The 18214-nt window shown below is 37.3% G+C and overlaps 1 protein-coding gene across 1 annotated transcript in view; it reads right to left on the bottom strand.

Annotated features, from left to right (window-relative positions):
• LOC123665129 overlaps nt 1-18214 on the bottom strand; it is a 73139-nt gene that overhangs the window by 35375 nt on the left and 19550 nt on the right. The window contains exons 17-27 of the mRNA XM_045599475.1: nt 17875-18049; nt 16921-17172; nt 16159-16328; nt 14407-14931; nt 13873-14033; nt 13442-13535; nt 13039-13142; nt 12450-12540; nt 11275-11520; nt 10082-10472; nt 9134-9320 (exon numbers count right to left, since the gene is read on the bottom strand). Of these exons, the coding sequence (XP_045455431.1) occupies nt 9134-9320; nt 10082-10472; nt 11275-11520; nt 12450-12540; nt 13039-13142; nt 13442-13535; nt 13873-14033; nt 14407-14931; nt 16159-16328; nt 16921-17172; nt 17875-18049 (2396 nt within the window). The remainder of the gene's footprint in view (nt 1-9133; nt 9321-10081; nt 10473-11274; nt 11521-12449; nt 12541-13038; nt 13143-13441; nt 13536-13872; nt 14034-14406; nt 14932-16158; nt 16329-16920; nt 17173-17874; nt 18050-18214) is intronic.

The raw sequence follows: 18214 nt of genomic DNA, 5'->3' as shown, positions 1-18214 counted from the left end.
GTTGGTGAGTAAGGTGACCAGAGCTTCTGGGGGGATTGGGGATTGGGTCGGCAACGCGCTTGCGATGCTTCTGGTGTTGCAGGCGTCTATAAGCTACGGTAATCGCTTACCATCAGGTGAGCCGTACGCTTGTTTGCTGACCTAGTGACATAAAAATTTCTCTGATAGTACACGTGTAATAAATAGTGCGAGTTAACAACGAGATAACTACACTTTCTTTATTTAGGGATATTTTTCAACGAAGCTTAAACTTTTACCCGCATTATACCCGGATCTCAATCGACAATTCGATAAATATATGTAAAGAAATAGATAAAACTTTTCTTTGATTTGAATGTTATGTACTGGCCGTAAAGCAGTGCTGTCAATGAAAATGAAGAGATTATAAATTGATGGATTGGGAAAAAGATGATATTGCGGTTAAGACTAAACCTTATTTAATTTGTTTAGATTATTAAAAAAAGATTAATAAAGAAATTGACACTGTGAATAATAAATGTTAAATGTCGTTTCTTTGTTTACAGGTGAGTTTTACTTAAGTTTAGAGTGTAATAGTGTGTAGGTTTCTAATAGAATATAACTCAGGCAAATAAAACTTTGTTTACAGAGCAACACATCGTTTTATTCCATTGTCAATAAGATCCGTACATTATAAAACGACATTTTTGTTTATTGAAGTCAGTTGAAAATGGAGAAGTTACGTTTCGAATTTACGGTGCTGCCGGGAAGTGACGGGAAATCTAATATACTGGCCATAACCTCAATAACAACAAGCGATGAGAAGGTGTATGCTATACCAGAAACCCTACAAGCAGCTGATTATCACAAAGAGATATTAAAAACATCGGCTTACAGTAAAGTGAAAAACAGTTTAATAAAAAGATTTCAAACTCGAAGAGTCTGGATTACACTGACAGAAGAACTGAAAAACATTTACGTAGACGAAGATGGTAACTTACGATTCGCGGATCAGTTTTTAGAAGAAATAAGCCCAGAAAGACCTACTGCTGTGAGTGCAAAAGGAATTAATTCAGTGGAAAAATTGTTTGAGAAATTATTGGAAAATACACAGGAAACGAAACAGCAAAACCTAAAATATATAGCAGAAAAGTTTGTAATTGAAAAGTTTACAAGTAAGAACCCAAACGCAAAACAATGGATTGATATTTTTGAAAAAGAGTGCGTCCGCTTTGATGTTACAACAGACGAGAAGAAGATTGAATTACTTCGACTGTTTATGGACAAGAGTTGTATAGATTGGTACAGTTCCATGATTATTAAATTGACTATCAACTCGGAGTGGTCAACATGGAAGAACAAATTCTGCGAGTCATTTGCAAACAAAGGCTGGAGCCCGGTAACACATGCACTTTTATTTAAATATAAAGATGGATCATTAATAGATTATGCCATACGAAAAGAAAAACTCCTGTTGGATATGAGGAGATCGATTGATACAGGTACTTTGGTAGATCTCGTTGCGGCTGGTTTGCCCGAATTCATTCAGAATAAAATTGATCGAGAAAAACTCAGAGATACTGTGGATTTGTTTAACGAGGTAAGCAAGTATGAACATATGGTAAATAAGAAAAATTTATTGCCAAAAAGGAAATTCAGAGATGGAAATTTAATAAGGACGAATGATCAAATGAAGAAAAACGTCCATGTAAAATTTGTGAGAAATTGAATAAAGCCGGTCGTTACCATCCGGAAGCTATATGTTGGTTTAGACCAAAGGAAAGGGATAACACAAAGGAAAATTTCATTAAACATGTCAACAACTCTGTGATCGAAACGGAGTTAAATGATAGTGATAAAAGAAACGAGCAGTCACACCATTAATATATGTCAAACTACTAGTAAATGATATATTAGAAATAAAAGGAGTTTATGATTCAGGCTCCAATGTTTCTTAATTAATTCTAGATTATTGAAAATAAAAGGAAAAGAAAAAAATTTGAATGAAGCAGATTTAGTAACAATTAATGGTGTGAAAAAGACAAGTGGTTTGACAAATTTGAAAATAAAAATCTTAGACTTAGAGGAAAATGTGGATGTGTATGTTATTGACGAACAAAACTTCAAGTATGATTTTTTAATAGGACTTGACTTAATACAAACTTTCAGGTTGATACAGAATGAAGACCTGAGAATAACTCAGAAATTTAACTTGAACTGTGAGAATACAAACAAACTGGAAAAAATTGAAAACTACACAATTAATTTCAACGAACACGTAAAAGAAGAAGACTTTGAAATGAAAATAAACCATTTAGACGAAAGACAAAAATCTGAAATAGGCAATTTAGTAAGCACATACGAATCAGTTTTTGCGAAAAACATATACGATGTAGGCACTGTCAACGGATATGAAGCAAGAATAGACCTGTTAATAGATAAATACTGCAGTAAGAGACCGTACAGATGTACTTTAGAAGATAAAAAAGAGATAGAAGAGCAAATTGCAAAATTGTTAGATTGTAAGCTAATAGAAGCATCTTACAGCCCATTTGCTGCACCGGTTACTCTAGCATTCAAGAAAGAAGAAAACAGAAAATCCAGACTATGTATAGACTTCAGAGACTTAAATAAAATAGTAATACCTCAAGCTCAACCGTTTCCCCTTATTGAAGACTTAATGATAAAGACCAGAAATTGTAATTTTTATACAACATTAGACATCAACTCTGCATTTTGGTCTATACCTTTGAGAATTGAAGACAGAAAAAAAACAGCATTCGTAACACATGAGGGACATTTCCAGTGGACTTGTCTACCATTTGGACTTAAGACTTCGCCTGCGATTTTCCAAAGGATTTTAAGTAATATACTTAGAAAATACAAACTTACTGATTTCGCCGTCAACTACATAGATGACATTCTTATATTTTCAAAAACGTTTGCTGAGCATATGAATCATCTGACGCAACTACTTGAAGCCATCAAAACAGAAGGTTTTAGGTTAAAATTTACGAAGTGTACATTTGCCTCAAACTCAGTAAAATATCTTGGTCATATTATACAGAACAACTCGGTTAAACCAGTGAAGGACAACTCGATTTCAATAAAGAATTTTCCAGTTCCAAAAACGCAAAAGAACATAAGACAATTTTTAGGAAAAATCAATTTTTACCACAAATATATACCTAAGAGTGCAGTAATATTGGATCCGTTGCATAACTTACTGCGAAAAAATCAAAAATTCGTATGGTCGGAAGAATGTCAAAAGGCATTCGACACCATAAAGAACTTATTATGTACTCAACCAGTACTGGAGATTTTTGACCAAGAATTACCTATAAATATTTATACTGATGCTTCATTAGAGGGTGTTGGGGCAATCTTAAAACAGATACAGCCTGGTGGAAAGGAAAAACCAGTAGCATACTTTTCAAAAAAACTTAATGACACACAAAAGAAAAAAAAAGCAATATATTTGGAATGCCTAGCTATTAAAGAAGCGGTCAAGTACTGGCAATACTGGTTGATAGGAAAACCATTCACGGTTTACTCAGATCATAAACCGCTCGAAGACATGAATTTGAAATCGAGAACGGATGAAGAATTAGGTGACTTGACCTATTATCTATCACAATATGAATTTAAAATAAAATATGCACCAGAAAGACAAAATCTAGAAGCGGATTGCCTTAGCAAGAATCCCGTATTGGAGTCAAATGAAAACGCGGATGAGCAACTCAAAGTTGTGAACTTTATGAAACTGGACGATATTCTAACGGATCAGTATAAAAATGAAGAAATTCAAAATAATAAAAGCAAGTTAATTGTAAGAGACAAGATCTACTTCAAAAAGACAAAGAAAAAAGATAAAATAGTTATATCGGAAGAATTTAGCATAAAACTTTTAAAAACAATACATAAAGACTTAGGTCATATCGGAATTGGACAGATGCAGAAGACAATGAGCCCATTATTTACAACAAAAAACTTGGCAAAAAACATAAAAACAGTTTGCAGGACCTGTGAAATATGCATTAAGAACAAATCAAGGGGACATAAAAAATTTGGCTTTATGTCACATCTGGGTCCGGCCACAAAGCCGTTTGAAATAATGTCTATAGATACAATTGGAGGCTTCGGTGGTTCAAGATCTACAAAGAAATATCTGCATCTCTTGGTAGATTACTTTACTCGGTATGCATTCATCTTAACATCGAAAACTCAGAGTGCCAACGATTTTATAAAACTTGTTATGAGCATAGTAGACGTAGAGGACATTGGTATGATTTTAACTGACCAATATCCTGGAATAAATTCAAAAGAATTTAAGACATTTTTAAAGGACAAGCAAATAACTATAGTTTTTACAGCAGTGAATGCTCCGTTTACCAATGGTCTAAATGAAAGGTTGAACCAAACATTGGTCAATAAAATGAGATGCAGAATAAATGAAGAAAAGAAAAAAAAATCTTGGACAACCATTGCTCATGAATGTGTTAAGAAATACAATGAAACCATTCACTCAGTTACCGGTTTTTCACCTACCTATCTTTTAAATGGTACAGATATCACAATTTTACCAACGGAATTAAGACAAAAAAAGTCACACAGTGATTGGATTAGAGACAGAGAAATTGCCTTTGAAAATACCATGAAGTCGCATGATTACAACAAAAAATGTTTGATAAAAACGGAAAATACTATGAATTTAATATAGGAGACATGGTATATGTGGAAAATGGCAATAAACTAAATAGGAAGAAATTGGACGAACTAAGAATTGGACCGTATAAAATAGTAGAAAAAATTTCTAATTCTATAGACAGAATAAATACAAGCCACAAAAAAATGGAGTCAAATCTTTTCCATATCACAAAATTGATACCAGTTTCTACAATTAGATATTGTTACGTGTTAGGGTTCGAAGGATTTGGAGAGAAAGACCTGCTGACTCTTTTCAAGACTTTATTCACTAGCACTAGGTCCAACACAAAGCACTAGGTTCAAACACTAAGCACTAAGTTCAAACACTAAGCACTCACGATGTCCTCAGTCGTAGCCAATGTCGTAGGTTTCGCTGGTATCACACTACGTCAACTGCAATTCGTTCCCACGGTGCACCGACGTTATACAACCGCAGATTCCCACGGCTCCTGGTCTGTGGTCCTTTTACAGCAGCGCAAGTAGTACATTCGCGGCACCAATCCTGTACATCATCTCGACAATGCAACCAGTAGAATCGTTCTCGCACTTTTGTTAACGTCCTCTTGACACCTAGATGACCTCCTGATACGCCATCATGTATTTCGCGGAGAACATCTGGTACCCTCGTTCTTGGGACAATTATCTGAAGGTGGAACTCTCTGCCGTTAGTCTTCTCCCATTTGCGGTAGAGTATTTTTGAAGTATCAGACTGTCCCATTGAGCCCAGTACGCCTTAGTGACAGCGCCAGTGGGTGCAACCTCACTCCAGATTGGTTTCACATCACCCCATTTCTTCCACGTGAGGATGTGCCGAAGGTCGTCATCTTTTTCTTGAGCTTCCCTCATAGCATCATTCTCCCATATACCCAAAGGACTTGTTCTTGTTAGCTTTAATGTTACTTCATTAGATTCTTGCTTAACACAATGTTTGCAGTCTTCCGAACACGGCCTTCGTGAGAGTACATCGGCATTCCCATGCATCTTTCCACTGCGGTGTTTCGTCTTGAAGTCATACTCCTGATCCCGGGCAGGAGGCGAAGCCCTTTGCTTCTTCAGCTCCTCTATTTGTTCCTCGATCCTTTTCATCCTTGCTATCTGGGTCTTCTTTTGCGGACAGTTGAGCTGAAGATGGCCCCTCTCGCCGCACTTGTAGCACATGACTCCAGAACTTTTCTTCGTAGGAGCCTTAACTACCTTGACTTCCTAGAGACCTCGCGGATCTTAGGAGTCTGCCGTATGTCAAGGCGAACAGCCTCGACCTCCAAAGCGTGCGCCAATGCTTCCTTTAACGAGGTTTGGTGACGAAACCTCACTGCAGCTCTGACCTCCAGGTCTTTGATTCCGTCGACAAATGCTTGAACAATATTCGTGTTTACCATCTTGGTGTCGGCTCCTGGGTATGACTTCCTGACGAGTTTTTCGATTTCCGACGCCCATTGTTGAAGTCCTTCTCCTGGGCGTTGAACTCTGTCACGCAGTTGGGCACGGAACACGTGCTCCAGATGTCGATCCCCGTATCGGGATTCAAGTGCCTCCATCAAGTCTTGGAACCCGTTTCCTAAATGTGACAGTGCTTCCAGAACCGACAAATCTTGCCCTCTGAGCGCAACAGTGAGAGCGGTCAGGCATTGCTCTTCCGTCCATCCGTTGACAGTAGCAACAGTCTGGAATTGTCGACGATAAGCGTTCCACGAAGTAGTGCCGTCGTATGGAGGCACTTTCACTTTTGGTCCTTGCGCCACTCCGGTAGTTCCGCTAGACATCACAATTCCCATGGTTTCAAGGCGTACTACTCTCTTCTGTAGTTCAGTGAGGCCGGTTTTCACATTTTCAACATCCACTCCTAACCCGGTAACTCGTTCTTCCACTACGTCGATATCTTTTCGAAGCTTAGTCACCGCGTCGCTAACATCTTTTATAGCCCAAAGCGTTTTTTCTTGGAGCTCTTTTTGTTGCTCTTGTGATTCTTGCAATTTGAAACTTGTTTGCTCTTGTAATTCTTGCAATTTGAGACTTGTTTGCTCTTGTGATTCTTGCAAAGCATTACGAATTTCAGCCCTTTGCTGCTCTTGTGATTCTTGCAATTTTAAACTTGTTTGCTCCATTAATTTAATTAAACTTCCTAATTGAAGAGCCACTTAAGAGTCTGTAAAAGCTACGGTGTCGCTGGTGGGCGTGGTAAGGTGGGCGGATCCAGTGGGCGGCGCTTGAGACAAAGTAGGCGGAGTCTAAGTCTGAGTAGGCGGGACCTGGCCCGAGTGGGCGGGGCCTGACTCTGAGTGGGCGGGGCCTGGCTCTGAGTGGGCGGGGCCTGGCTCTGAGTGGGCGGGGCCTGAGCCCGAATGGGCGGGGTCTGAGCCCGAGTGGGCGGGGCCTGAGCCCGAGTGGGCGGGGCCTGGGGGTGTGGTCAGTGGGCGGGGCATGATAGGCGGGGTCGGTGGGCGGGGCTTAGTCCACGGTGGGCGGAGCTTGGTCCCCAGTAGGTGTGGCCTCCGCAGCTCGCTGTGCCCTTGTCCTGACGCCCTTGAAGTCCTTGAAGTCTTCTCTCGGAGTCAATGGCATCTCCAAATCCCACTTCTGACACCAGTTGTTACGTGTTAGGGTTCGAAGGATTTGGAGAGAAAGACCTGCTGACTCTTTTCAAGACTTTATTCACTAGCACTAGGTCCAACACAAAGCACTAGGTTCAAACACTAAGCACTAAGTTCAAACACTAAGCACTCACGATGTCCTCAGTCGTAGCCAATGTCGTAGATTTCGCTGGTATCACTCTTGATCACTAGTTTTCACTCTTGAAGTCGCCTCGAAGATCGCTCAAACTGAACTGCCTCGCTCGTCTCGCTGCGGCTATTTATATCGGCCGAGACGAGGCCCAGACCATTCTGGAATGTTCGCGCATGTACCCGGTTTTCGAGACTATACTTCTATATAGTTCCACAGTAGTTCCTCTAACGCCATCTAGTATTGAGTAGAGAGTTTCGTGCTATCGCTGTCTTTGTGTGGTTTCAACGGTTGCCGCTAGATGGCGCTAGTTTCTTTGTGTGTTCGTAACAATATCAAGAAGACAAAGAATAGAGTTGCGAATGATGTCCTCGAAAATTTTACTGAAAATTTTCTTCCTTTGCGGGGGAGATGTAAAGAAATAGATAAAGCTTTTCTTTGATTTGAATGTTATGTACTGGCCTTAAAGCAGTGCTGTCAATGAAAATGAAGAGATTATAAATTGATGGATTGGGAAAAAGATGATATTGCGGTTAAGACTAAACCTTATTTAATTTGTTTAGATTATTAAAAAAAGATTAATAAAGAAATTGACACTGTGAATAATAAATGTTAAATGTCGTTTCTTTGTTTACAGGTGAGTTTTACTTAAGTTTAGAGTGTAATAGTGTGTAGGTTTCTAATAGAATATAACTCAGGCAAATAAATCTTTGTTTACAGAGCAACACATCGTTTTATTCCATTGTCAATAAGATCCGTACATTATATATATCTAAACTTATCAAGTGCTGTTTTATCACTGAATTATTTAGGTAGATATAATAAAATTAATTGCAATACCAAACTGCAGTGTAAGCAAATATTGCATTACACAGACACAGATATAATTATATTAATTACATAGTAATCAAAAATATATCCCAGTAAATAACAGTAACAGTACACAAATACAGTACATCCCACTTCTGGACGTGAGCCTATTTGTCTGTATAAAAAAGCATTGTATCTTAATCCATCGCGCATATCCTACTATGAGTAATGATTGCTATCAAGTTTATTTTACAACAACCGCAAATCCACACCTAGCGAAAATTTTATACTTACAATGTAAGTAAATAGAATAATATGGATATTATATTTGGCTATTCTATAGACGATCGGGCGCCGATTTATGGGGTTTCGGTTTTGGGGGTTAGGTGAGGGAGAACGGGGAGGAGTGAATTACCCTCTGGTACCAGTCCCACCTTGAGAAACCCCATGGCTATGGAGATATCATGATTAAAGTTTTGAGGTTAGAATTGTGTTATTTAGAGCTATCAAAATACCTTAGAGATCCTTGATCTTGCAGTCGAAATCGTTTTTTACGTACTCCTGTACGAAAATAACGTGTGAAAGTTGCGAAACGGAGCATGAGTGCACTTCCCGCAGCGCCGGAGCTAAGGTGGAGTCAGACGCGGAGCTCTAATGTATTGTGATAGCTCTAAATAAAACAATTCTAACTTCAAAACTTTAACTACGATATCTCTATAACCATGAGGTTTCGAACGGTGGGAGTGGTACCAGAGGGTAACCCACCCCCTCCCCTCTTCCCCTTCACCCTAAACCCCATAAATCGTCGCGCGATTGTCTATAAAATTACCTTCTATTTGAATCAACTCCAAAATTAACCTTATCTCTTATCAAATTTAATTTAATTTCAATTTAATTTTGATCGTATCTATTTTGGGAAAACAAAAAACGCACTCACCTGATCAATAAATGCGACCAATGCACAGTAATCAAGGGCAGCTTGTGAGCTAGCTTCAGACATATTAAATTCAATGTGTCCAGTGGTATATTCTCCTCGGGGCTGTAGAGTCCTGTGTTCAGACCGCTCTGTTCGTTGTGGAGGATCGTTTGTGCTGTTTTGGCGGTCAGAGGGAACAGGCAGCCATCTAAAACACGTAGAAATTATTTTTTTTTACTTAAAGAAAATTCTGTGTCAAGTTCAATCTATACTAATGTATATAACATTCGGTCTTCCTATAGTAACTTAATGCTTGTGTTACAGGTAACGGCCGACTGTTAGAACTTTTTTTTTTAAATATAAACATATAAAAATAATTCTTTATATATTAATACGTGAAGAAAAAACTTTGTACCCCTTTTTACGAAAATTGCGCGGACGGAGGAGTATGAAATTTCGCACCCTTAGTTTAATAGAGAAAGAATGCAGAATGATAATATTTTTTTAATTAAAAAATAACAAAATAAAAAAATTATAAAAAATAAATAAAATAATAAAAATAAAAAACACGTATTTGATACACACACGTATATATATGCTCTTTTATTTATTATTATAGAAGTTTATCATAGAAGTATAGTCTGTGTTAACGGAGCCTTAATAATGTTTAAACTTATAATTTTAATTAATAATGGTCGAATTTTGACCAATGGGCGACCGTAAAAATTATTACACCGAGACACAGGCGGGAATCAAACCCGCAACCCGCGGAACAGAAAGCAGGGCCACTACACCGCGTTAACGGAGTAATTGAAATACATGGATTCAAAATTATAATAAAAAATTATGTATAAATAATTTAAAATTTTGAACTTTAAATACACATTAATACAATTCAATGTTTGTAATATATAAAAAGTGACACCTTATCATCATCACCACCAAGTTAATATTCCAAGATATACTCACTTGTCAAATGCATCATATGCTTTGCTTGAACGATGATATTACAACAGACTGAGTACATCAATTTATTCTGATCTCTGTCATCATCATCAGAATCAACATTCGCTTCAAAATCATTCATTTCCATTATAACATACGTCAGAATTCTAAATAGAAATCTAACTAGGACGACATCTGGCGACAGATTTGCGCAGTTTTCATTCACATTTTGTACGTTCAAAGGGTCAACGTTGGGTTTTACGTTGAAAAATATTGACTGAGGTGAAATGCACGTCGATTTTAAGTAATTGATCGATAGTAATATTTCACTTTCCGGTATTAGGACGAGTACTCGACGTAACAGCACCATTATTATTATTAGGTAACGGAGTTTTAGTTTTCTTGGTGTTGTTTCCTGAAAGCAATAAGAGTTTAATGTGTTTTTGCTTTTCAAGCATTTTAAACTTAATTACGTATATATGTAACGCCACTTTATTATTTTGTTACAAAACTATTTAGACTACTGTTACAAATGATTTCGGTCAAGAAAGTGGTGTATCATCCTAAGGTTGAATGCCGTTTGCAGATTCATAGGTGATAAAGATTAGTTTCGCTTGAAGATCGATCTAACAACTTCTATTGTCGTCTTTATCTGATTATTGATAACGATATTGTTTATACCTAATAGAGTTTTTTAAATGTCATGTATAATAATGACGTATGAACACTTATCAATTAGGTTTACGTCATTATTATATGTCTCTTTCAGTAATATATTTTAATAACGAACCTTGTTGTAATTTTCGATGATCAGGAAACTAAATCAATACTGGTACACCATTTTCTTGGCCGACCGTACAAGATCTTGTATTATCGCAAAAATTAAAATGAGACAAAATTAGTGCGTGCCCTTTTATAAGTCATACAATTTATGTCAAGGTTTCGATAGATCGTATAATCTATATTCCAAATTCCAATAACTTACAAATACAAAAAAAAATGAGTGAGCTTTAGACCACACTGAAGTAAAACTACTTTAGCCATAGGCCTGCACTGTTTCTCATGCGAAATGTAACTGGCTGTGAGAAAAAGAGAGAAAGGAAACGTCAGCTCGCACCTCTCTCTCTTGCTTCGCCTCGCCCGATCACACTTTTCGTAACGCTCTCGTCACGCACACACCACCTCGCTCCCCGAGCCAAGCGTGCAACAGAACTCACCGGGTCGGGAGGCGCCTTGAACAGTATCTTCAGCAGCGCCTCCACTCTCGCCTGCTCCAGCAGCACGTCGCGGAACAGGCGCTGCAGCAGCCGCTCCAGCGCCTGCACAGCTGCTGCACAGTCCGTCTCCACGCTGCGCTCGGCCAGCAGGTGCAGCAGCGTGTCGCTGGCCAGCTCCGACCAGCGGTAGTAGCTCTCGGGGTGCTCTTGCGACAGCGCCAGCACGCACGACACCAGGTTCAGCACCTGCGGTCGACTTCTTAACTGAGGTAGGGCACAGCAGGAATTTCCTGCTCAAAGTCTGGAGCAGCCCGACTGGGGTAGTACCTCGACCTTACAGAAGATCACAGCTAAATAATACTGTTTTCAAGCAGTGTTGTGTTCCTGTTGGTGAGTAAGGTGACCAAAGCTCCTGGGGAATTGGGGATTGGGTCGGCGACGCGCTTGCGATGTTTCTGGTGTTGCAGGTGTCTATAAGCTACGGTAATCGTTTACCATCAGGTGAGCCGTACGCTTGTTTGCCGACGTAGTGTCATAAAAAAAAAAAAACGACTTATTCATTTACGGCACAAGCCACAAGGGGTATAGAGTTCAAAAACTACGTTTAACTTTCACATTTAAAAGTAATGAATAAACCCATAAATATTTTTTATAGCTCTGAAAACCCAACCTACAAATAAATCATCATCATCATCATCATCATCATTACAACCTATACAGTCCACTGCTGGACATAGGCCTCCACAAGTTTACGCCAAAAATAACATGAACTCATGTGTTTTGCCCATAGTCACCACTGCGTCCACTGTGTACTGTGTGGCTACGGCACCAAAGAATATAGCCACCCCCTCGCTTCCCGTGGGTGTCGTAAAAGGCGACTAAGAGCTAACACAGTTCCACTACCACCTTGGAGCTTAAAAAGCCGTCCGGTGGCGGAATAACCATCCAACTGCTGACTTTGAAATACACAGGCCGAAGACGGGCAGCAGCGTCTTCGGTGCGACAGAGCCAGCCCTGCGGTCACCAGCGTGGTGACTATGGGCAAAACACATGAGTTCACCTTCAAATAAATATATATAAAAAACAAAAAATTATTTACCATCACCAAAAAATTACTACACAAGAAATAATCTGCTTACAAATGTACAGAAATAGCTAGAAATAGATGAACTTACCTTAGGTTGGTGCATCGTCTTCTGCAACATGTAGAACAGAACTTCTCTCGTCGCCTGGGCTTCTTGTTGTTGCGCTCTACCGAGAACGGTGCTGCCTTTGTTGTCGAAACAACATTGTTGTTACAAAATATTATATTTAAATTAATTGAACTGTTCAATCCTGAACTTTATGTGTCGCATATACTCTTATAAACCGATTTCAAAAAAAAAGGGACGTTCTCAATTCGACTACATTTTATACCTCTTTTACGTGATAACAACTTATAAATCGACGTCTAGAATTTCCTCATTTTTTGGAAGTCGGTTAAAAAAGGAGCAAAACAAACATAAATAAAAATGTATGTTGTACCAAATTCTGCTTCTCCATTTTTTTTTTTATAGCTTAGAAATAATACGTATAATGTTTTTTTAATCTGTATTCGTGCAATAATTTATTCCAGATCTAAATGTACGTCTACGACGTGTTTCTCGTAGTAGGGAACATACCCGCCAGCCCGCAGTGGAGCAGTGTTGTGGATAAAGCTTACTACTTCTATAAGGAACGGAGGTCTCAGCTTAGCAAATACCAAATTAACTCAGTTCGTGTGACTTACCTCCCATACTACTGAACACTCGCACTGCGACTGGCTCCAAGCCCGCAATACATTCGTCTTGAGCACCGGACGCCATTAGACCGTCGCATAGTTGTATTAACTGTTTAAAATTAAACATTTTAATATTAAACGACAATATATTCATATATTTGTGACTACAGTGTACGTAACAGACAACGTCAAACTAATAATTATTATTATAAATTTCGTTTAAATGAAATTATTAATATTGATTGTATAAGCTTGAAAAAAATTGTACATTCAGTGTTTTGACTTGTTAAGGAGAGTTATATTAATAGTGCGATTCTTGGTTAAATATGTCCTCAGTGTAAGAACTAATAAACATAATAACATTTTATAAAATTGATATAATAAGGTAAAACTAACTGGAATACTTACCTTTGGTATTTCGATTATTTGCTTGGTGTGATGTTTCGAAGACGATAGTTGGACTAAAAATAATAATATACTATTGACGAGCTCGCAACAATTCCTGGAAAGAAATGTTTTTATTTTTATATCAATATATTTTTTTGATTTCATTGCATCAATTTTAATTTTATTAATTAATTAAACATTAATTTTCATTGATTTAACTTCAGTTGTATTGTATTAATTTTAATTTTATTGCATTTTTTTTTTTTTTTTTTGTTGTATCTATTATCTATATTACGTGATTTTGAAATGAAATACTCTCAAGTAAGGTGTATGTGCTTATAATTGACGTAACACTCAATACCCAGGTGTTGATTATGGTGAATGTATTAGTGTCTACCTTGATTATAAATTATCTGTTTGTTCACTAGTGGTACAAAGCACCGTGTACGTACGGCAGTTCGTGCTGTTCGACGAGGTCCAGCTGCTTGAGCAGGAAGGCGATGAACACCTGGTCGCTGTCCAGCATGCAGTAGTTGACCCTGAGCGCCAGCAGCTGTCCCAGCAGTCGCAGTACCGAGCGCTGCAAGGGGAGATCGCTTTGCAGCGTGTAACTCTGGAATATTGACAACGTATTAAAACAACCAAAACTTAACCACATGTAACTCATGGCTTCAATGGAACTCTCTACCAGCGTCTGTGTTTCCAGAAAATTATAACCTGGGGATCTTTAAGTCGCGAGTGAATAGGTTACTTCTAGGTAAGCATGCTCCATCTTAGACCGCATTTTCACTTATCATCAGATGAAATAGTGGTCAAACGCAAGCCTATCATTGTATAAAAAGAAAAAGAAAAGAAAGAAGTAAGCAATATGAAAAATGGGATAACTCCAAATAGGTTAGGATAATAGAACAGAAAAATAAGCCGACCAGATTTCTGCCTCAGCATTGTTTTAAAAAGATTCCAAAAAAAAAAAGGACAAAACTTACCTTTAAAGACTGTATAACGACTGGTTCAAAAAGTCTAATATATCTTTCCAGTTCCTTCTTATTGGTACTCCACTTCCTGTCAGTTCGATTCTTGGAGAAGTTCTCCATCATCATCAGTAGATGCCTCTCATCCATCATCCTCGGATTCTTACTATCCAAAGACAACTTTTGACTAGAACTCGAGCTGATGCTACTCTTGTCATCTTCAATTAATTTCAGGGAATTCACCAACATAACATCTTGGAAAAAACTCGGACTATCATCAGGGAAATTCTTGGTCGCAATACTCATAAAATCTGAATACTGATTTATCATATTGGTTCCGAAAAGGCATTTTAACAACTGGGTCACACAATACACAGTTTGGTCTGAACACAATGGCATTATAACCTTTAGATAGTACAGTATTTCTTCGGTGACTGGACCAAATTCTTTTTCCGTTGCCAATTCTAGCTGTATCGCTAAACAGTTCAGGGTTGTTGATAGGAATTCGTAGAAAATACTGCTCTTCGGTTCTAGGTTTATCTGGAAAATAATTTAGTTTCTGTATCAATTCTGAGCTGTGTGGTTACGGCAGTAAGAATATAGCCACCCTTTCTATCCCCGTGGATATCGTATGAGGCGACTAAGGGATAACACAGATCTACTACTACCTTGGAACTTAAAAAACCGACCGATGGCGGGATAACCATCTAACTGCTGGCTTTGAAATACACAGGCCGAAGACGGACCAAGCCAGCTCTGCGGTCACCAATCCGCCTGCCCAGCATGGTGACTATGGGCAACTAGGACCAAATATACGCAGAATAATTTTACTTTTAGAGCATGTAAAATGTACAACCAATGTTTTCATCACATTGATTTTGCTACTTGTTCAGTGCAACCTTTAAGGAGTGAATTACGATATGCAATTAATTTTTAATTTTTAATTTATCATTAATTATTTACATAATTCATGAATTTCTAGTAGGTTAGTATGATTTTGTTATAAATTAATTTAATTATAATTATATGATTATTTTTTAATGTTGTATATATCTGAATTTGTTATCTTTTAATTATTTATTATTTAATTGATAATTGTATGAAATGTTTCTATTGGTACATGTTTACCTAATTATTCAATTTACTACTGTTTGAATTATTTATATTTCAGTGTGTATCGATTATTTCTGATTAATGTGTGCTTTTTAGCTTATTAATGAATTGTTTACTATTGGAAACTTTATTGGTTTATGTATCAGTTTTACGAGATTGTTTTTTCTTTGTATTATTGTACTGTTTGTTTCCTAAATAAAATAAAATAAATAACACACATGAGTTCAAGCCATTTTTAGCGCGAGCTTGTGGAGGCCTGTGTCCAGCAGTGGACTGTATTAGGCTGAAGTAATGATCAATTCTATGCAACAATCTAAACGACCGCTCTGATATATTGGTGCAAGTAGTCGCCCAAAAACACCGGCGGTTTGCGTGTTCGATTCCCGCTCGGGATGGATATTAGTATTTGTAGAAATATTTCTTTGCAGTTTGGATGTCTGTTCTTGTTGGTCTCCCCACCGTACCTCGGAGAGCACGTTAAGCGTCGGTTACGGTTGTTATCATAAATAGTTGATAGCGTTCGTTACTCACAGTAGAGATAATAACCGCCAAACCGAAGTGGAACAGCGTGGTGGATTAAGCTTAAATCTTTCTCCTACATGAAGAGACCAGACAGCATGATCACTGGTAACTGCGCACACAGGCTAGTCATACCTTGTGATTCGAATACGTAGCTCTTAAGTTTTCATAAAGCTTCATATATAGGGGCTCATTAAAGAAGTGCCCTGCGAAGTTAGCCTTCAAGCTGTTAGCGGGTACGGGCTTCTTGCGAAGATTTTTGTCTTCTGATTCTGATGGTGTACTGCTTTTTCTTGGAGTTGGTTCTGAAATAATTTAACAAGTCATAAATTAAATTTATTTCGTTATTAACCGACTTCAAAAAAAGGAGTAGGTTCTCAATTCGATTGTACTTTTTTTTAATGTATGTTAACTCTTAACTTTTTACTAGGAGTACCGAATTTGATGATATTTTTTTTTTTATTCGAAAGCTGAGGCTTATGTGGTTTCATATATTTTGAGTACTAGTAGTTTATACTTAGTAATGTGTATATGTGTTCTCATTTTAATACATGTACATGTAAATGGAGTTCATTTTTTTATAATGAAATAACTTTTTCGGATTTCATCGCCGTTTATTAAGTTTTTAGATGCCCGACGTTTCGGATACTTTACAGCAACCATGGTCGCGGAAGGACTGAGGTGTCAGACGTCCTAAGTTACAAAATTATCCGAAACTACCCTATATACCGACATCAATTTTTAATTAATCCTTTTTATGCAGAAAGTGCTATTTCGATAACAAACACAATTTTACAATAGATATACATGTATATGTAATAGACATATAGATGTAAAGAGAATGTGATAATAGATAATCAGGACAATTAGCATGTGTTCACATAAATACTAACTAACCTTGAGTTTTCCTCCTAACCGGACTGCCCGGCAAAGCAATACCGCTCTTATTCACATGCACGTTAGGATTAACTTCCTCTATCAAATGTACTAACACGTTTAACATTTTCAAGGTCACTTGAAGGAATTTTTCGGCTAAAGTAGCCATTTTTTGATCCTCAAGGTGATACCATTTCTCTTTAGCTTCTTGCGTATCTCGTTCGAAAATATCTCGGTTCGCTGTTCTGTTGCGCATTATGTTGTGGATTTCGACTGGTAATAAGAAAAATAATAATTTTATAAATATACATAAGAAAATACTATTTAATTAAATTATAAACTTAAAATGCATTGTTTTTGTTTAAACTAACGGAATCGTATTAAGCTAATGGAAAGGACTGGACCCCACGATACAGGGAATCCTAGTGTGGGGACCAGAGACATACAGTTCCTTTTGTGACTAAATATAACTGATGTAATATGTGTTAATGTTATGTACTAACGTTTGAAGAAATAAAGATTTATTATTATTATTATTATTATTATTAAATATTTGTTCGATTGCCTTGTGATGACAAGGCAATCGAACTATGAAATTATAGGCTAAGAACATAAGAAACCGATTCAGAGATGAAAATTTTGTGCTCAGCTTTTAACATCTAAAAAATCTTTTAATTTAAATGTAGTTGTTACAAGAATCCACACGTTATAACTAAATACTTAGTAATGTTTTAATACAAATACATACGATTTTTAAAACAATATTCTTTTCAAAAATATCATCATTAAAAAAATCAAGCTTCCAAAATTAAAGGAAATAAAAAAAAACATATTCGACCTAACTTCTATGTAACTACCCTCATTATTATTTAATATTTTAACTGTCCCTTTTACCTTAATAACGTAAAAACTAGATTACTAATTCATTTCCTATGTAAAAAAAATAATGTTTTTCTTAAACCTCAAAATACATACCCGGATAAACCAAGCGACTGATTTCCAATAACATAGTCCTAACATTAACGTTCCCATTGCAGTAGTCTAGACTGTCTAGGCAATAGCCCAGGATGCCTTGACCTGTGTACGCATCTATGTGTTTCCAAGGTGACCAAGTACGGCATATTAGTTTCAACGCTTCTAGTAGACCTTGCTGAAATGGTAACAGGGGGATTATTATGGGATCATCTGTCATAGCCATAAAGCCGTTGTGGGTTTGATGGCTGCATGTTGTGCAAACTCTTTTTCTAGTTCGGGTGTATATCGTCGTGGCATAATAAATCTTGAAAAGTCGGTTAAGTTATCGGTCCTGGTTCTG

This window comes from Melitaea cinxia, chromosome 23 (genome assembly GCF_905220565.1).
Source record: "Melitaea cinxia chromosome 23, ilMelCinx1.1, whole genome shotgun sequence".
In the NCBI taxonomy this organism is placed as follows: Eukaryota; Metazoa; Arthropoda; class Insecta; order Lepidoptera; family Nymphalidae; genus Melitaea; species Melitaea cinxia.
This window is presented reverse-complemented; position numbering and strand designations above follow the sequence as displayed.